This window comes from Plutella xylostella, chromosome Z (genome assembly GCF_932276165.1).
Source record: "Plutella xylostella chromosome Z, ilPluXylo3.1, whole genome shotgun sequence".
Lineage (NCBI taxonomy): Eukaryota > Metazoa > Arthropoda > Insecta > Lepidoptera > Plutellidae > Plutella > Plutella xylostella.
In genome coordinates this window covers 5,899,174-5,920,301 of record NC_064012.1, presented here as the reverse complement: position 1 = coordinate 5,920,301, position 21,128 = coordinate 5,899,174, and the positions used below count along the sequence as shown (strand labels likewise).

General features: G+C 37.3%; 3 protein-coding genes across 3 annotated transcripts in view; 2 read left to right on the top strand and 1 right to left on the bottom strand.

The window, feature by feature from the left end:
• The first annotated feature begins 2,742 nt into the window (after positions 1–2,742).
• Positions 2,743–21,128, top strand: part of LOC105398191 (glutamine synthetase 2 cytoplasmic) — a 28,313-nt gene continuing 9,927 nt past the window's right edge. Inside the window, exon 1 of the mRNA XM_011570247.3 lies at positions 2,743–2,879. The gene's annotated coding sequence lies outside the window, so the exon portion shown is untranslated. The remainder of the gene's footprint in view (positions 2,880–21,128) is intronic.
• On the top strand, positions 16,754–18,870 carry LOC105382962 (myb/SANT-like DNA-binding domain-containing protein 3). The gene is made up of 5 exons (XM_048632411.1): positions 16,754–16,924; positions 17,038–17,263; positions 17,763–17,873; positions 18,150–18,233; positions 18,611–18,870. Exons 1-5 carry the CDS (start codon positions 16,754–16,756, stop codon positions 18,868–18,870), a joined length of 852 nt encoding a protein of 283 aa, XP_048488368.1.
• On the bottom strand, positions 18,930–20,450 carry LOC105382896 (putative nuclease HARBI1). Its single transcript, XM_038114975.2, has 2 exons — positions 19,901–20,450; positions 18,930–19,691 (listed from the first exon to the last, which is right to left on the bottom strand). Exons 1-2 carry the CDS (start codon positions 20,177–20,179, stop codon positions 18,930–18,932), a joined length of 1,041 nt encoding a protein of 346 aa, XP_037970903.2. The 5' UTR covers positions 20,180–20,450.

Here is a 21,128-nt window from a genome sequence, read left to right as displayed (position 1 = left end):
TTCCCGTGGGAATACCGCCCAGATAAAAAGTAGCCTACTTATATGTGTTAATCCAGGGTGCTAGCTAACTCCAAACCAAATTTCGTTAAAATCGGTTCAGCCGTTTTGACGTGAATAAGTAACAAACATACACACATACAGTCATACAAACATAAATACTTGCTCAAAAATCACAAACTTTCACATTTATTTATAATACCTACCTATTACTTAAGTAGGATAAAGGATACGTAACCATTAAAAATAATCGTAATTTAACTTTATTTTACCACCACCTTGAACTTGAATAATTTGCCTTCACTCTACTCAAAAATAATGAATAAACTTGCAACTTTTCAGTTTTATTTAATTCAGATTTAAATAAAACTGGAAAAATATTTCTTACCCAGTGTTAAAAATACTGGAAAATATCAGTTTTGTAAGTAAACATTAGACACTAACAGTAGTAACAGTTTAAACTAATAGATTCGACCGCACTTAGCTTAGACCGTTAGCACTTGCAACTTTACTACTTTAAACGATTAGGTTGCTGTTACTAGGGATAACGCTTTTAAACAAAAGCTCAGCTTCTTTTTTATTGGTGGTGCAAGTTAGCTGTAGAATCAACCTTACTAAGCCGTATGTTTTGTGTTTTTCTCAGAGGTGCTTCAGGGATTGCGGCCTGGGTTGATCTGACTTCTAAGTTGTAGAATATTTAAGTAGTACCTAAGTGCACAAATTCGTTTAAAAAACAAAACATAAGTTGGCACTGAAGTAGTTATCTTATAATGTAATCTCCGAGGATTCCGCAATTGTTTTCCGATGACCGATTCGTCCTAGTCGTCCACCGAAATTCCTAAGTTAATGCATGCATTCTTACCTAGAATACTTAATAATATCATCATGAATGTAGCCAGAACAGCGACAAATTGTTATGGGTAATGTTAGGTGATAATACTGACGGTTGAACGGTTAATGTTTATTTATTACACATTTAATAAGCTTCTCTAAATAAATTAAAATCACAAGAAAGGTTAAGGATTGTTGTAAGGTTTATGTATCTAATTGCATTTTTAAGAATATATTAGTACTGATTCGATTGTTTGCTATGTTAATTATTTTATAGCAAAAGCTTTCGGGTGGCAATAGTACGAATGGGCCTGGATAATTATGATGAAATTTATGTATTAATTTATTATTAATTAGCGACTTGATGTCAGCTCCAGACCCCTCGGAGGAGTAGCGGGAATGTAATTTGAGAATAAGAGCAGAATAATATAAATTTTATTAGTTTTTTGGTAATTACGGGTAATGTTACGTGCGAAATTAATGCTACCAACACAGTCATAACTTTGCCGTTCTGTCCTTTGGAAGGGAGGCCGAAATTACATATACGTTATTACGCGTAACACTCACACAAAGTGCTTAGCAGGTGTTATGAAGTTAACCCTTTTGTAGTTTGTTTTATATTCGTCATTTCAATTTTTGTGAAACAATTTTAAAGTGTTTAAAATTGTTTCACTTCATCATAAGTAGAAAAGTACAAAAATGAGGATGTTTTTTTAAAGTGTAACTAATTTCAGTGCTGTGGCCCGCGAGCTTCATCTTGTCTGAAAAAGTTTTACCGGACGATTTCTGGGCCAAGAGCAAATGTAGGATATTAGCTCCTGAATAGCAAATTTCGTGAAATTCTTTAGAGTAGATACTTTTTAAGTAAAAGAGTAATAATCAACATACTTTCGTGTTTATTTACATATTATTAAGAATTTAGGTAAGTAAGTATTATTTTTTTCAGACGTAGGTCTATACTTATTGCCTATTGATCTACCTACTTAAGTACTTACCTAACATTGTAAGGAAAATACCGCGACATTGAAAATTAAACGAATGTTACAGAAACATGTCCAAGAATAAATCTCGGTTTATGAAATATGAAATTGATGCACTTCCTATTTATATCCTACTGCGTCAGAACGACGATTTTCATAATGCAAAATTATGTTTCTTATAATTTTGTTTGTATATTTATTTCAGCAATTAAAAGTTAGTAAGCAACGTATACGAACATAAGTATAGGTACATACGTTTTTGTCAGTCATCTTCCTGAACGAAAGTACAATTCACGTTTCAACATACACAGAGAACAAAGCCCTTTCTTTGTTCTGCAATTATTTTGTGTAAACTTCCAAAAAAGTTGTAAACTTTTGCATCTACCGGACCTAGTTACACAGGTAAATTATAAACAGTGGCATATATAGGAACGTGTGGTATTAGTCGCTGTATACTCATGGTTTATTAGTTATATTTAAAAGCAGATACCTACTATTACTAACTATTTAAACAACGATAATTACTACACATGTGTGATATGAGATACCTACCTAAGATAAGTGAGTTCTATAATATCTATCTATCAATAATTATCACTTTGGCAAGAGACTTCTTTACAAGTGCATGTAAACAAAAACATAAACAGACGCTCAAACTTTCCGCTAGATAGTTTGAAACTCATCGTGCGCGTCCTGACTGCTGATTCCCTGGTCTCCTGGCGGTCCTGTCAGGACGACACGACAGTCGCACAGCAACACTCGCATGTATCATTATCAGGGCAATTGGCGAACGGATGCCGGGGCTGGATGGAGCAGCAGGGGCGACAGAAACATCGTAAGTGCCGGCTAACTGAATGAGTGTGAGCCGTGCGTGTGAGGCAATTGCCGCAGCGCGCAGGCGTGGCGCGGCGCGCGCATAAATGCCCCTCGCGTCGCCGCCCGACCACAGTCAATCCAGCGACGCCGAACGGACGTGCGCTCCCGGACCTCGCTCTATTTACTTTATCGCACAAACGTTTACGCGCAACCCACCTCGCAACCCACTGCGGACCGCCACGGACCACAAACTAGGTAGGTGGACACACTCAGGGCTATCCCAGGCTATTCTTTCTGAGGGCTCGCCGAGGGTGAGGAATCTTCCGATCCCCTCGCGGTGCACATTCCCTAGCTACGGAGCGCTCGCTCCTCAAACGCTTCATTACTCAACCTGGCTCAGTCCTCGCTCAGCGAATGATTCCTATGGCCATATCCTGCCCAGCGAAATCCTTGTCCGTGAAACAATTAAGTACTAAGTGTTGCAGCGATATTGGAGGTTAGAATAAGTTTCAGGAAGTTTTCACTCTTTGTTCAGTAGTGCATAGGAAGTAAACAATAACGACAGCAGATTGGCTCACGTAACTGGTTAATGCATTTGATTCGATAGTGCTATTTAAGTACTTTACTTTGTTTTTTTTAAAACCTAAAGTAGTAGTTTTTAATCGTAAAACCTTTTGCAACATAAAGATAAGAAAGACAAGGAGCTACTTAGCTAACTAAACAAGTTTGTTTTGAACCTCATTAAGTAATTTAGGCTTCATTACTAATTCGTAAAGTTGGAACAATGACTAGTAACAGCTGATAAAGAGTAATGCTGGAGTTAAGTAACTAAATCGCAGTAAAACGTATCGGGCGTGACAAACAAACAACTCATTCATACATAATTTTGCGTGTAACTATGTATATGTAGGTATTAGTGTAGAATATATTAATATTTCCCTATAAGAACTTAATTTATAAACATCTGATTACCTACTTACGAACTGGTTTACTAAATAAGTCAAGGTTTTGGTGCTGATAATGAAGTGAATAATATTTAACTTATTTAATATCTTGAAAATAAACAATAATGATGTTACCTTGACATTTAAAACAGTTGTAACTTCTTCTTATTTAAGTTCCGCAGGTACCTACTTCAACATCTATTTTTGTTTCTAACACATAATATTTTAAATTTTCAAATGTGTTTTCCACCGTACTAAAAACTCCATAAATAAAATATAATAACGAACCACTTATTTATATTTGAAATAAAATACTGAAAAAGTTGAGTAAGTACAATCGAACTATAAAGTCATGAAAACAAAGAGTGCGATAGCAAAGACTTTTTACATATACAAAATATGTTAAAAATAAAATTTAGACTGATATGTAACCTCTTTTTAGCAGATTTGTGCTTAAATAAAGGTTTTAAATCGATTAAATACAGGGTTAAACTACCTACCTACTTTTTACGATCCATTTCCGTTTTCATGACTTTTTAGTTCGATTGTATACACTTCAAAATCCGCTTAAAAATATTCCGATTGGAAACTAGTGATAGCTGGAGCTCGAATGGGCTTTCATCGTGTTTTTCTATATTTATTTGAACTGAAACAGTAAAATTGGGAAATGGTAGCGAAAAAATATTAAAGCATCAGATCTAGTCTTTTGTTGTACAATAATTCATTCTATTTTTATATCTCAGTATTCCCACGGGACTACCCTTTAATGCGAAGCGTAACGGGTAGAAACAATATACTTAACATTTATAAATCTACATTTTAAACGATACAGTGTAAAAGCACTGGCACTTCAGGCATGTAAAAAAGGTATTCATTTGACAAGGAGGAACAAAAAAATCCTTACGAGCAGAATATTTTTTGCCATACAGAACTTTTTGTTCGGCAGATTCTATTGAACACAGGCACGTACAGAATGATGATTTGACATGACATGTACCTATGTAATGTACAAATGTACCATTCATTTTTTTTGTGTAATATACAATAACTATAACCAAATGAAGATATACATTTTTGGTACGATTAAAAAAGTAATGTATTGCTTTAGATTCGTAAAAACATCACGATATCATGATAAAATTATTAGGATCCACTTCACTATGAAAAAACTGAAAATGTTCAAATGCCTATCAACTATCGTCAGAATTCAGAATTAATTTTGCACTGCAAACTGACATCGTCCCATTTTAGATGGCTTCTACTGCTCAAACATAGTGTGACCCATTTACAAAGTCAATCAAAAAACTAGTTACCGATATTGCCCCACTACCACCGATATAGACCCCATATGCTACCTACCGCTTTCATTAAGTTATTAGTTTAAACAAAGCCCAATTTAGGTTAGGTAGTAATTCCAGTGTGGGATATTGTGTCATTTGATAATATTTACTATCTGGTATGTAGTGTCTTTATTGTAGTGTCTGTAATCAATTAAGTAGGTTCGTTACTTGTTATCGTACGATGTATGTTTGAACTGCTAGCGGCCTTGCATGTAAACTTGAGTGTATTCGTGAAGTAGGTAGTTTTTATCTGAGAACTTGGTAGGATCTACGGGATTAAATATAACAAAAACAATGACTTCAGATAGACACACTAGTCATGTATGAAAGTACATAGTTACATTATTTTATTACAGGCAGATTTGATAAGAGCTTTAGATTACGAATCGAAAACTTAACATAATGAAGTTAAGCGAGGTATAAAGAGTAATAATATTGGATAAGTAACACATATGAATAATTTTGTTTTACAAGTTTCATTCGGAATTATTTATTTAAGTACATATTTTTATGTTTAAGCAGTAAGTATATATGCAATATAAAATAATGTTCCTATAGGCAATAAAACAGTGTTTTTGAACAAGTCATTTTCACGATCCAATAAAAAATATTAGATTTCTGGTCAAGTTCGGTAAAACGAGTCAAACTTACTAAAAAACAGTCTCAATCGAACACACCTGCTGACATAATTTCGTTATCTATTACAGTGAGCGTTTGTGCGCGTCGGAGCACTAACCCGGCGCGTGCGCACTGTCGAACAACGCGTATCAGGGGGGCTACTCTTGCTTTACTAAACACGAACGATCGAGGATTGACTTACAACATTATAAATAGAGATAGTACTTACCTAGGCTCATTGTTAGAGCAGCAGCGCTCTGAAACTTTATCTTCGTAAACAAGGCTAAAGTGACCCCCCCGGAACGTGTAATTAAAAAATCTTAGATATCGATCCATCGCCAAGCCCTTCGATGTTGCTAAATTTGTGTTTAGCAACAAAGCTGGGCACTCCGTGATTAATAGTGGCGATGACGACAGCGCGTTTCGCAATGCGGCTATAAAGTCGCACCGGCCATTCCACTATCTTTCGCGTTGGCTACACACATTTGGGGAATAAAAGCAGACATGAGTTAAGTCTGTTTATTAATCTCAGATACTAAATTGACAGATTCTGAACGATCAACAGTCGACTGTACCGCCAATAGAACGTACCTACGTCATCAATCGACGTTTGATGGACCGTTCAGAATCTGTCATTTTATTATCAGAGAATAAAAAACAGACTTTAGTAGGTTTGGTACACATGAGTGTTACCAAGTGAGCATCAACCTTGCCTGAGGACGAGGTCATGACCGCGGTCGTTGATTATGATTTCGTTAAATAAAGTTCAACATCAAGAACACTCGGCAACGCCGTCGCATTATGTAGATTTGGATTTTATCTCTGCATATACTATACACATGTATATCTTATATACCTATCTAGGTATATGTAATATTTGATGAGCTTGTCTAATATAAATTTGTTTTAATTATATTTTTAAACATTTGTTTATGTAGCGAGAATTGTTTAGTAACAAGGCATGCTTTTCAAGCACTGGTATTTAGATACGGCTTCAGTGTTTTAATTTATTTACATTATTACCAGTATTATTCTATGTGACTGTGACTATATTCAGTAATAAAATTCGTAAGTGTAGGACTTTCAAATTAACAATGAAAAAAAAAACTTGAAGACATTCATAATGTTGGTAAATAATGTGTTAGCAACAATAAACTGAGAAGAAAGAAAGCGACAATCCTATCTACTTAATAATAATATCATACTCTGAAATCACGAAGACTTTATGAAACAGCTGTTTCATATTTCTGTTCACGATTACAGAATAGGTCTCATTACTCATACATAATGAAAGTTGTTAGGAGTTTCAGGTACTTACTTACTTATACTTAGCTAAAATGCCATCTTTTAGCTTTCATTAACTTGAATGAGCAGTCCCGATCCGTAACAAACTAATACACTACGGTGCTGAAACAAAATAAAAACTATACATTTAGGTACCTAAGAATATAGACTTAAATAAGAATTTAAAAATTAAATGATTAATATGGGTTTACAATATATAATAACTTTAGACTAATAATAATAAGGTACCGAATTATAATAAATATTATAATGGACGTACACTGTAAACATTTGCGCACGCGCCGCTCCCGTGATCGGAACTTTCCAATTTACATTCCCCGTGAACTCCGGTTTATTTCTGTCCAATCAAAATATAGGGGAGTCTGTTTTTAGCCGCCGTCCGTTTGTGTGGGTTGGGCGGGTAAACAGTCGCTGGGGGACATTGTTCTTCGAATGGACTTCCTTGATACATGAAACTTTCATAACCAATAAATAATACATTCGGGATAAGCTTAGATTGGCCTAGATGTTGTGTAACTGCCGTATAATAGACTTACGTAGATACCAATGGATATTCTTTAGGCGAGTTGTGCTGGTCACTTACAGAATGTTATGTTAATGTAGGTAAATAGGTATTTGAATAATTAAATGCTCCAACAATAAAATAATATAATAAATCATCATCATTCGTCTAGCTAGCGGGTTCAATGACATCTACCACTACAATTACTTATAGCACTCTAGCACTTCGTCATACTAATTAAGTATGTATAAAAACAGCTGTCGGGATAGCTTTTACTATTTGACCAACATGGAATCCTTTCCCACGATTCACGAGTCCCACACTACGGTAGGGTAGGGTACAGGATAAGGTTCAGTGGGGGAATCAGGGGAAAGGTATACAATCGATAGGCGACACTTTTCCATATTTTTCTACTACAACTATTTCATTTGATATAAATTACGTACTTTTAAGAATCTTTACTACCAAAACAGACCGTTACGACTTAAACAGACTAGGCTTCCTAACTACTACCTCCTACCTAGACCCCGTAGACACAAATAATTTGTAAGTATCTACTTACGATACACACGTAGTTACTTTATTTACCAGCGCCTAATAAAATAGAGTTCTGTTTCGAAACCAGTCTATAAATAAATGGTATTGAGTGCATGCTGAAAGATACGCTTTTCAGACAGATAACGTGAACTAATACATACTACAAATATATGTAAGTAGGGCTTGTGCTTGCGCATAAACAAAGGGGACTGTTGTAACTTTATTTCTGTATATCTAGACATACGGTACATACTTATACCAAAATTTATTTTCCTGCATAATCTCTGATCTACATCAAAGTGGATTAAAAGTTACCTCTCTATCTGATGTGGCATTGTAATATCGAAATAATTGTCAAAACGCAAAGCATAAAACTCACAAGCTTTGTGATAAAACTTATGCCACGTCTTGTCGTGAGGGTCTTGCGCCTCGTCCTGGATATGCAGGTTATCGATTAGGTGAATGACGGTAAATAATGAATAAAAACGTAAATCAGGAATGGTGTTAGAGCCGACTCTTATAGATTCCTGTTCTGTAAGCTTGTTTGCATACCGATTTTGTCCAGTGGGGATTCGATAGATTTTCACCCAAAATATTTTTGTTCCGCTTACTAAAACTCTCAGAGAGTATACGGGATGTCTGTGATAGTATGGTACACACAAAAAATACTTTTTCTAGTTTTATTACTACTATTTTAAAAATATGAACGTAACGTATGCCTAGGTTTAGGTAGTAGCAGTGATAGTAATTTTATTTTTTACAAGCACGTAGGTATGTTGATACTATTGCTAGGTTTCCTTTGAATAAGGCCTAGCTTTTTTGTCTGAAACAGGAAATATAGGTAAATTAATTAAGTACAACATGAATAATGCAAATCAGATTATCAAAAATTAATTCAGTATGTTGGGTGCATAATATTATTGTTATTATTCTAATTTATTGCACATTAGATTAGGTATTATTCTAATTTTATATATACACAAATATTATTCAGAATATTCTCGATCGTAACACGTTGCCGTTGGTCGATCGAGTATGTAACGGAGCCAGCCAGTATCCCACCGCATCAAATATTACTGGGTCTACGAGCTGCAGGCATCGTCGCAGCTCAATTATTCCCTACAATATCCAAACCAGCGGCTCCCAAACTTCTGTCTGTGCACTTCCAAATACAGTTTTCTGTATTTTGGTCTGTAAAAAGACCTGCGCAACAATCAAAATTGAAACAAAGACCTGAAAGAAACATAAAAGTCACCCCTACAGTTCCCACAGGCGCGTGGGGTGCCCCTTTTTACAGCGAACACTTTGGGAATCCCTGAGTTTACCGGTATCCTTGAGCGTTTGCATCAAATATTCGTTTGACTACGAGTATTGCACACAAGGAATGGGTAATGAAGATTAACTTGGACTCGAGGGGCGCAGGACGATTGTAATATTTATTCAGTCTCCTGAAAGACGGCACTTGGCTTGCACTCGTTCATGACAGTTCATCTATACTTGGGTCAGTAAAACTATATATTCCTGAAAACGGAAGTGGATCCTAACTAATTGTTACATACAGTGCCACAAACTTATCTGTTCCGGTGAGAGCGAACTAAATTGATCCATATCTCATTACTTACTAATGAATTGTATATTGTAAAAGATTAGATAGGTTTATTAACTTAATTATTAAGAATTAACAATACAAGCAAACTTAAAATCTTATAGAATTAAGAAATATTAGACATTTATGTGAGCTGTCACCGGAACAGATAAGTTTGTGGCACTATACCGTATTTAATCGATGTATTTTATTTATTAAAAGACAAAACCGTTAAAAAACCATTGCCAAACAGTAGTTATTTTTTTAAATTATGTAAGTGAAAATAAATATCTTATAATGTTAAAAAATCTATAGATGGACTGTAGATGCGAATTCAATAAAATTTTGGTTAGCATTTCTATACTTAAGTACTTAGTTATACATAGTTAGGTAAGTCATGAAAACCAATCACTTCATCGGAATATTTCACGATAAGTAAACAATATATTTGTCACTCTCATAATTTTGTGCGTATGTTACATTTGTAAACATTAGATAAAGTCGATAGTTGATATTGTTTTGTTGTATTGATAAAACAACGGTCCGTGGCCCCATTACGAAATCTCATCTCATATCATGTCGTTACGTTGATGATGTTAGAATTAGAATAGAATGTACCTACCTATATACTTACAGAATTTTGATACTTACAAATATACCTCCCTACCTTATGCCTGCGAGCTTTGCTTTAGGTTTTTTCTTGACAACGACGAACAAAAACATTTCATATTTTATTTCATTTTAGCCGTAATAAACGTAATTATTTAATAAAAACAGCCCTGGGGTATGAAAGAAATTGTATTTCCCTGTTAATTTAGATCAACATGGGCAGTTATACCATTATTTTTACAGCCCTAAGTAGGTATTATTAGGTAGTATCTTCAAATACAGAATAAATAACTATTTTAGAATGCTTTTTAAGATTTGTGCCTCAACTGTGTCCTTGCTGGCCTTTTATCTGTAGAAGGAGGAAGGTGGGTACTTTATTGTATCAAAGACCAACCATTGCCACTTATCTACTATTGCCGCGCCGAAACTGATATGGGCCAATTCACCGAATAGTTTTTGTCAATAGTAGAGGACAATTTAATGCAATTTCCTGATTGCATTCATATTTCTAGCCGCGATTTAAGTGGATAAGTGTGTTTACCGCCCAAGTATCTACAATACAATGGGTAAATAAATTGCCTGTAATTTAATTTGACTTTTACAGTTTGTAGAGGGCCAAGTGTAGTGCTATACAAATAATAGTAAGTAGGTACATAAGAACAATTCACGTTTACTGGCCGCTTCGCAAACGGTGTCAAAACTCGCACTCCACTTACAGAACCATTAGGTTCTCCTACAACTGTAGTAAATTTCCTCGTAGGTCCAGCTACGAGCAATGTCCATCAGACTTACCGTCAGATAATGATGAAAACCCGATATCAACACTGACTTGATAAGTTATTGACCCCGAGATAATTCGGACATAAGGCGAGCACAGTTTATCAGTAATTGCGTCAGTAAGCGCGCACGCAGCGGCGTGATTTTAATGAGCAACTATTTGTTGATGAAAAGAAGGCCTCACGACAACTCAAAACGACGAAACATTTGACTAGAAGGTTCAAAAAGGAGGTAAATATTGACAGTCATAACATTTTTCTAAAGGCTACTTATGTTAAACCAATGCTTATTATGTTACATACATACATACATACATATACTCACGCCTGTCTCCCAGAGGGGTAGGCAGAGACTATGGATCTCCACGTGCCACGATCCTGACATACTTCTTTCGCTTCCTCCACATTCATTAGTCTCTTCATACACGCACGTCGGTTTCGGAAACTCCTAATTTGGCTCTTCTTGAGTATGTCGCCTATCTGGTCGACATACTTTCGCCTAGGACGTCCTCTACCGACACAACCATTCATCTCCGCACAATAAATTTCTTTCGTCAGTCTTCTTTCATCCATCCTTTCAATGTGACCAAACCATCTCAACATTCCCTTTTCAATTTTGGTCACTACGTCTTCTTTTACTCCAACTCGCTCTCTTATAATACTATTCCTTATCCTATCATTCAGTTTCAGTCCACACATACTTCTTAGAGAGCGCATCTCAACAGCATTTACCCTACTTTCATTCTTCTTCTGCCAAACCCAGCTTTCACTTCCATACATTAGTGTAGGGACCAACACTCCCCCATGAACAGCCAAACGAGCCTTTTGAGACACGCTTTGACTCCTCATGAAAGAGTGCAAGGCCCCATTCACTTTATTTCCCGCTTTCACTCTTCTTTCAATATCCCCCTCACATTTCCCATCCCTCGTAAATAGACTACCCAAATATGCAAACTCATTCACTTGCTCCACTCTTTCGTTCTCGATCGTGATCTCACATTCAGTTACCTCTTCATCTCTTTCAAACACCATCACTTTCGTCTTACTAACATTCACTTTCATTCCTTTCCTTTTAAAACTTTCATGCATGAGAGTTACTTGTTGTTGCAGCTGTTCTACCGACGATGCAAGTATGACTTGATCGTCAGCATACAGCAAGCACTTAAGAAGTAACTCTCCTATTCGTAAACCTCTTTCATCATCTTTCATATCCTTGAGACAACTATCCATAAACAGATTAAACAGCCAAGGCGAAGCCACACATCCCTGTCTAACACCCCTGTGGATATCAAACCAGTCCGTGTAGGCTCCGTTTATCCTGACACAAGCACTAGACTCCCTATAAAGGGACCCCAGTGCCCGCGTCAGGTGACCGTCCACTCCATAAACGGACAGTGTCTCCCATAAATCATTCCTCCTCACTCTATCATAAGCCTTTTCCAAATCTACGAAGGCACAGAACACCTTTTGCTGCTTTGCAAGGACCTTTTCTGTGACGCTTCGTAGAGAAAAGACTTGATCCGTACATCCCATCCCCTTTCGAAAACCACCTTGCACATCCCAGATCTTTTCTTCCGTCTCTTTCACTACCCTTTCAATCAATATTTTTGCATACAATTTACCAACTATACTTAAGAGGCTGATGCCGCGGTAACTGTTGCAGGTCTGGAGCGAGCCTTTTCCTTTATACAAAGGAACTATGACCGCTCTGCACCAGTCGCGTGGCACCGTACCGCAACGCCAGCACTCATTGAAGAGTTGGTAAAGCTCACTTGCAGCCACTCCACCTCCCGCTCTTAGCATCTCTAAAGATACCCTATCATACCCGGCCGATTTACCAACTTTCATTCTTTTTAATGCTTCCATAACTTCTTTCATACTTATCTTGTTTTCCTCATCTACTATTCTTTCATTTTCTACCTCTACATCAATACTAGTCCTACAATCTGTGCATTCAAACAAACTTTCAAAATATTCCTTCCATCTTTTAAGAACTTTATTTTCATCTTTCAAAACATCTCCATTTTCATCCCTTATCACATCCAGATTTGTATTCTCTGACTTCCCTCGAGCCTTTCTTACCAACTTCCAAAACAATTTAATGTTCGCTCGAAAGTTGTCAGAGAATTTCCTGTCATATTCATCTTTTAATGCCTTCTTCTTTCTTTCAATCACTTCTTTTACTTTTTTCTTTAGCAGAACATACTTTTCTCGAATCTCTTTCATTTCATCGTCCATTCCCTGATTTCCTTGCATTCTGTTGTTGGCTTTTTTAGACAAAAAATCCAACCATGCCATTTTCTTTTCATTCACTACCTTTTTGCATTCATCATCCCACCATGTAAGCTCCCTCTTACCATTCTTCTTTCTTTTATTCACTCCACATACTTTCACCGCCGTATTTACTAAACTATCTTTCAAGCGCTTCCATTTTTCTTCTACATCATTTTCATCTAAGACAATAGTGCTCTCTAAATTATCTTTCAAACTTCTTCTATACTCCTCACTTACTACATCATCTTGCAATTTTTCTACTTTGATACGCTCTAAATTTGTTGTTGATACTCGAGGTCGGTGTCGCCAATAATTAAACAGACCACGAATCCGGCTTTCAACTAGAAAATGGTCCGTTCCAACATTGACACCCCGATATACTCGAGTATCAGCAACGTTTACGCGTAACCTTTCATCCACAATTACAAAGTCTATTATGCTCCTTTCATTCTGTCGTTGCCATGTATACATATGTATCTCCTTGTGCCTGAACATAGAATTAGAAACTATAAGGTTTCTTTCTAGGCAAACATCCAGGAGATACCTGCCATTCTCATTCACTCTTACGTCACCAAACTTACCCAATACACTTTCATACCCATCACGCTGCACACCTACCCAACTATTAAAATCACCGAGCATAATAACCCTTTCATTCTCATCGCATTCATCCAACACTACATTCATACTTTTCCAAAACTCATCTATCTCCTGTGCAGACTTTGACGTGTCCGGGGCATAAACCCCTAGAACAAACAATCTCGTCAAACCTACTTTTAACCGGATCCAGATAAGTCTTGGGCTCACGCACTCGTATTCTTTCACACAATTATTCCAGCGTTCAGATAGGACAATCCCAACCCCTTGACAGCCATGCTCAGATTCAGGAACCCCTGACCAATAGGCTGTCAAGGTTCCGTGCGTGGTAACTCCCCTACCTTTCCGCTTGGACTCATTCACACATAGCAAATCCATTCCTCTTGTGTTAAACACCTCGCATACTTCATCTATCTTTCCATCCAGACCCCCACAAATATTCATCGTGGCTATGCGGGTCTCCACAGCCCACTTTTCGCTCCTCCGAGAGACACGGCGTGACGGGTTGCGAACCGCGTCGCCACCACCGGGTTGATCCATATTGAACCCTGTTCTCTTGGAGTGTAGTTATCGGTTTCACGGCACCATGAATGGTGTACCGCTACTCACGGGAGGGGCCGGAGCACTGAGAGGCCGAAGCGTGAGGCTCACACGAGAAGGCTAACTACATCCCCCCCTTGCATGCTTATTATGTTAGATCACAAATATGTACATCCAACGGTTGTCCGGTAGAGATTAATAAAATCAATAAGGCCACCTCTTTGTACCGACTGTTTTTATTTTTAACCGACTTCAAAAAAAGGAGGAGGTTCTCAATTCGTCGGGATCTTTTTTTTATAGCGAGTTCTAAATCAACCTTTTCACTTCGGTCGTTCGACTTCGTTCCTTCTTTTTATGATAGCACGCCTAATGCAGTGTGAAAGCTGGCTCCCGACCTTGTTTTCCCACTAACCTAAACATGAGCAGTAAATGTTATTCCTGTATAGTTTCAACTCGGCTATTTATAAAGTGTCTGAAAGTTTTACACCTGAAAATATAACCTGGTAACTAGCTACCGGTGGCGGCGGTTTTCTATTTCAGCCTTTGATAATTTAATCTTCTCAACCGAATAACTACTTACATACTTACATTAAACAAAGGCAATCTATACTTAGGGTCTGTTTCACAATGTCTGGGTAATGGCTACCTTTAGGATAATATACAGTATGTATTCACCGGTCATGTCACTCTCCGTAAATATCTTTTAGACAGTGACACGATGTCTTTTACCCTACAGGTAGCCATTACCCAGACATTGTGAAACAGGCACTTACTGAAATAACTTATTCTGCCTCCACGATTTTCAAAAACAACATTATCATGTTATATCGAACTATTTGCAGTCTAGTATTCCATAAATAAACGTGACAAAACCAGCTGAAAATTGGAAAATTTTGACGAAAATGCTAAAGAAGTTACTCAACCAATTACGAAGTCAACGCTAATAAAGTCTGTCAACTTTGAATTTTAAAGCAGATTTTACTGGTTTTTGTTGCCCGTTTCCGAACATAGTTTCTGATTGTTCACTTCGGCTTCCGAAATAAAACAAGGCTGAGAAAAGTAAGATGAAAAAAAGTACTTTTAAGTACTTAAACATTTTAGCAATTTATTATTAACGAAGTGTCCCGCGAACTTCGCTTCGCCTTAAAAAGTTTTCCCGTGGAAATTCCGGGATAAAAAGTAGCCTATGTTCTTTCTCAGAGTCTAGACCTTATATAGGTATACCAAATTTCATTCTAATCCGTTCAGTAGTTTTGGCGTGAAAGAGTAACAGACAGAAAGACAGACACAGTTACTTTCGCATTTATAATATTATAGTTAGGATACTCTATGAATTAGCTTAGATTATACATAAAATATAGCTTGGTTATTATTACACTGTAAAGGGCATTATATTTAGATAGTTATTCAATAGGTATTTAGATAATGTCTGTCGGACCTGTGCGGTTGTTTCACATTTTGCTCATGTCCATTCATCTTTTCAACCTTGCGATAAATGTTTCGAGTCAGCCATCAGACAGATAATCGCAAAAAAAGCTTTGAGTTTAATGTCTCGAACTTTTTGCTAAGTACCTAAGTTTTTTATACGATGTAAGTAGGTACCACGTACTTAAACCATGGATGCTTCTTTCGTGCACCGCATCCAGTCCGTATGATAAAAAGTTACGAAGCATAAAAACTTAATTTTATCATGCCAATGATGAAGAGAATACTCACGGCTCACCGAGAGATTGTACCTACCTAAATGCTATGTTAAGAGTTTAAAGATACACTGACAAACAAGATATTAGAAACAAAACCAAGATTACCGACATTGAGAGAGTAAGCAATACTGTAAGGTGAAGGGGCAAAGATGGAGTGTCTGGAGTGGAAAAGGCGACTTATGTGCGTTGATAGTCTGGGCAGTTGGGCACAGAATAATAACTAGTAATGAGCCGTTTTCCTTGACAGCTGTCAGTTGAGCTTTTGGGTAAGCCGATAGATGGCGTGAAAACGCAGTGTACCAACTGTCAAAAATTACATAGAGAGCAAAGAGTACTAAACTCAGAATAAGAACTCACTAGTTGTGATTAAATGTCGGGTGGTAGCGCTAGCCATCCTTCCGAGGCTCACACCCATATTCTTAAACGTTTCCTCGACTCTCACTCCACTCAGACTCAATCGAGGAGCCCTTGAGGGATACTCCAAAACTTCCTCGAAATCGGTATTCTTAATCATAAATTTGAGCAAACTCCAGTGAGTTTGAGTCGAGGTGTGACGTCACCAATTCGAGGAATTTTATTTGTATAAGTTGGTAGTATTTGTCTATAATTCGATGTTCTGTGGTTCGGATTTACTTAATTGTCAAAATTTATGTCAAATATACTCTGTATAATTTGAAAAAAAAAAACATTTCGTTCGTTTATTTCTAAAGTTTCATTAAGTTTACGGTTTCTCAAGGGTTTTTTTAAGAATATTTTTGAGATTTAACTTCATTTACGCTTACTACTTTGGAGTATCAACATGTCTGGTCGCCAAATATTTTCTGAAAGTGAAAAATTTTGCCTCCAGGAACTAATAATTAAATATAAGATTCATTCTATAACAACCATAGGGGCTGGAAACCCTGCAATAAAGAAAACTGCGTGGGCTCGCCTCACCGAGGAATACAACTCAATAGAAACCAACTGTCGGGTAAGTACATTTAATGGGAACGACTGTAATCAGTTGTATTAAGTGGATTTTCTATAGTTATGATTTCACCATGGAAGTAATAATCGTTTAATGGACCACTTTACTTATTTCAGAGGACAGAAGCCCAACTGAAAAAGTGCTGGGATAATTTAAAAACCCGCAAAAAACATGAGTTAGCTCTCCAAAAACGTGAGCGCATCAGGACAGGGGGTGGGCCTTATATGCCAGCCTCAACCTCTACATCGCATGAGGTGATCGAGGAAGCTCTGGCAGATTGTACCGATGTGGAGCTACATGGTGTAATAGATAGTGACTTCAATAGTCAAAATGTTGATGAAGGTAATTTTCTGTAAAATTATACTACCAAATTACGAATTTGTCTACACAGTTTAAGCAATCACCTATTTTAACAAAATACCCTAGATTTATTGGATTTTCTCGAATATAGTCCCTAGCCTCGAATCAGTTGCTTTTTAAGTATATTTTTTATATTCTATTCTCTGTGGGGGTGTTAAGTACCTGCACCTGGCTCTCTAGTGGAACCTTTGTGCATATCCCCTAGGTCTAAACTGCCTTCCTAAGCTTGGACCATTTCCCACCACGCTGGTCCACTGCGGGTTGGTGGGTTCACATACCTAGATGTGCTAAATCTAGATATGCAGGTTTCCTCACAATGTTTTCCTTCACCGTAAGAGCGATGGTATACATTGTACTTAAATTCAAAGAACTGATTCGTACATCTGGCCCGCATGTCTGGGGTGAGAAGCGGGCGCTTACCCGACAGAGCTACTACCACTCCTTTTAAGTATATAATAAAAACCTATTTTTTGTTTAACAGCAATGCCTGATGACACTATGGAGGAGATAGAGACAGAATTTCTTATACCTCCACCGCACGATTCCCAGCGTGAAAGAAGGGAGAGTGCAAGCAGCCTGCAACCTGAAATGGGTAAAGAGCCTAATAAAATATTCCATGTACCTGATGTACCTGCCTAGACTAGCAACCTCTATTTACAGTATATAAAATTACATAAAAAGTTAAAAATAACAAGATATAGCTTAGTAAGTAACTAACCTAATTTTAATTAAAAAAAATTATTTTAAGAGAATATTTAAATTATATTCATACAGGAAATAAATTTGTAAATGCTATTTATTATTAAAATTTAAGTAGGTAAATATTATTTTGTATGTATTCATTCATTTTAACCTTAATTATTTTCAGTTCGAGAGGAAACCACCCCAGGTCCGAGCCGTATAGCAGCCAGGCCCGGTTCACGAATATTAGATTATGGAAATCTAAATCAAGGTAAATATGTAAATTATTAGAATCAATCATAATACCTTTGGTACCGTAGTGTACACAGGTTATAAGTTGTGATAGATGTTTTAAGCAAGTAGTGTCAGGACAACAAGTCAGAGATATGATACAAGAACAACAGATCAACTGTTTATATTACAGGACAAGCTTGGATCATCATCATCAGCCAAGGGAAGTCCTAAGTTCACTGCTGGACATAGGTCTCTCCCAAGGAGCTCCACAACACTGTTCTCAGCCTACCTTATCCAGCCACTACCTGCTGAATGATTTCAGGACTGAGGGCATCCCATATGTTTCCCAGTTCTCATTCTAAGTCAATGCAAAATAAATAATATTTGTAAACAAACTTTCTCAAATTGTTACAGGAAGAAATGTAAGAGCTCGAGTGATTACGGAGGAGTTTGGCCTGAGGCGAGAAAATTACCAAAGAGCTCAAGAGAGAGAAGAGGAACTCCACAGACTAAAAATGGAGGAGAGAGAGTGGCTAGCCAAAACCGCACAGGAACTATATAAAAAGGCTGTTTTAGAAAGAGAAAATGCAGAGGAAGTTCTTCGCTGTAGCCGTGCAAAGCGTGAAGAAGCAGAAATAATGTTAGGTATAAGGAAAAATAAATGTAGTCAATGAGTGAATGATCTTTGTTTTATTGGATAGTAACATTTAAAACATAACATTCAATACCTTATTTAAGTGAAATGTCTACCAATAAATGCAGCCCTTATCAGGCTTCCACGCTCATTATCAGGAATTACTGCCACAGGAATCTCCTCTGCCATTATGAGCTCTGCTGGCAATTCTTGATTTGTCGTAATACTTATATTATGCAAAACTACACAAGCCACTATAATATTAGGTATATTATGTAGTCTATTTTGTAATGTCCTAGAGAGACACGCAAATCTGCGTTTTAGGACACCATTCACCCTTTCTATTATATTTCTGGTGCTTATATGGGCACGATTATACCTTTCTTCAGGTTGTGTTCGGGGGTTGATAACTGGGGTATACATATAAGAAGTTTGGGCATAACCACTATCTCCCAGTAATATACCACTAATGGTGCCTTCTTCAAACATCATGTAGCAGCGACTGTTGGCAAATATTCTTGAATCATGCACAGATCCAGGCCATCGTGCCACAACATCATATATTTCCATTTGAGGACCACAGACTAATTGCACATTGATAGAAAAATTTCCTTTCCGGTTTCGGAACACTTCTCCACGTTCTCTGTCAGGGTTTTTTATGCTTATATGTGTGCAGTCTATGGCTCCAATTGCACCTGGGAATCCTGCAATTTGGAACATCTTCCTTTTATTCGCAGCCAATTCATTGACTGGTGGGAATTTCACATATTGTCCCACATGCAGCGCCAATGCTCTTGAAACCCGGGCTATGATTTTGCAGGCCACTGCTTGGCTCAACTTGTGGCGGTCTCCACAATCAATCTGAAATGTTAGGTTAAGATTAATATAGGGGCATAGGTATCACCTAAATACTGCAGGGTAAGTGGCGGGTCGCGCCCCCATCTACACCCTGACCTGCAATGATTGTAATAACTAATACATGTAGGTAAACAATATAAAAAACTGGCAATGACAAACTGCACATGATAAAAACTCATATAATAAATAACTTTATAAGTTTGTCAGCTCACCTGGAAGTTTCCTGTTGCATAAAATCTCATAGCAACAAGAAGTTGTATTATGGGTGGAATGGGAAGACCTCTGCTATTTTCATTGGCTAATATGCCCGTTAACGGCAATATTGTGTTCACCATTGTGTCTTTCCTGAAGCGGAATCGTTGTTGGAATTCCACGTCATTGTAGCATTCCATCGGATTTGAAGCGTCCCGCAAATAACGTCGCGCTGGGTAGTCGTAAGGATCATTATATACATAATTAATGAACTCTTCAAATTCTTCAAAATCTTCCATTATTTTAAAATAACTTTCCTTTTTTCTGGGTTAGGCAAAATGAGGCAGCGGTTTATGTAATGACAATGACAAGCTATAGATAACGTAAAAAGATGGCCGAAACACCGATTTTACAACTCGAGGAAGCCTCAAGGTAGGTCGGCAGGTACCTTGAAATATGACAGTTGAATACTCGACTCGAGTAAGAATTCGCTCGAGTCGAGGAGAGAGTAATGAACTAAGCATACAAATTTCACCTCAAGTGCTCGAGTCGAGTGGAGGAAATCTCGAGGAAACGATTAAGAATATGGGTGTAAGACTGCATGTGGCTTGGGATAGTGCTAAGTATTCTGTGAATAGTTCTACCCGCGCCGTTTGAACGGGTGCTGCGTGCGAGAACTGATTTTCTATTTTTATTTATTGTATGATCCTAAATAAGATCCCAAAGAAATACTTACAAGACAAGATGAGAATGTGTGCCGTCGCAACTTGTAAAAATAAAGGACATCATAAATTTCCAAATGATGAAAGCCAGGCGCAACAATGGATTAATTCAAATTCAAATTCAAATCATTTAATTCAGACTCAAAGTCCATAAGTTAACACAAATAATATTCACAATCAAATTTAAACACAATAAAATACATATACATAAATTTCTAAAAATAATCTATGATATTAAAATAATATTTTGACTGCAGTCCTGTGTATCATACTACAGTGGTTTAGGTACTGGCAGTCAAACCTTTCCGCGAATGCGCTCAGGATAGTGTTGCGGCTGGCGCGCACCCGGCGCAGCAGTGACGTGCAGCGCGCGCGCATGGTCGCGGGGAAGCACTAAGGCGACTCGGATAAATGTGCGAAAAATTGATTGGAAACTGCGAAAAGATTCATGGTTGTGTTCGGATCATTTCATACCAAGTGATTTTCATTCACGTAAGTAAGTTAAATCATTCGCGGTAATGTAAAT

Coding starts and splice junctions, on each gene's coding strand:
- LOC105382962 (XM_048632411.1), top strand. CDS start 16,754: ATGTCTGGTCGCCAAATATTTTCTGAAAGTGAAAAATTTTGCCTCCAG. Junction 16,925..17,037: donor CAATAGAAACCAACTGTCGG/GTAAGTACATTT, acceptor TACTTATTTCAG/AGGACAGAAGCCCAACTGAA. Junction 18,234..18,610: donor TTATGGAAATCTAAATCAAG/GTAAATATGTAA, acceptor AAATTGTTACAG/GAAGAAATGTAAGAGCTCGA.
- LOC105382896 (XM_038114975.2), bottom strand. CDS start 20,179: ATGGAAGATTTTGAAGAATTTGAAGAGTTCATTAATTATGTATATAAT. Junction 19,692..19,900: donor ATGCAACAGGAAACTTCCAG/GTGAGCTGACAA, acceptor CTAACATTTCAG/ATTGATTGTGGAGACCGCCA.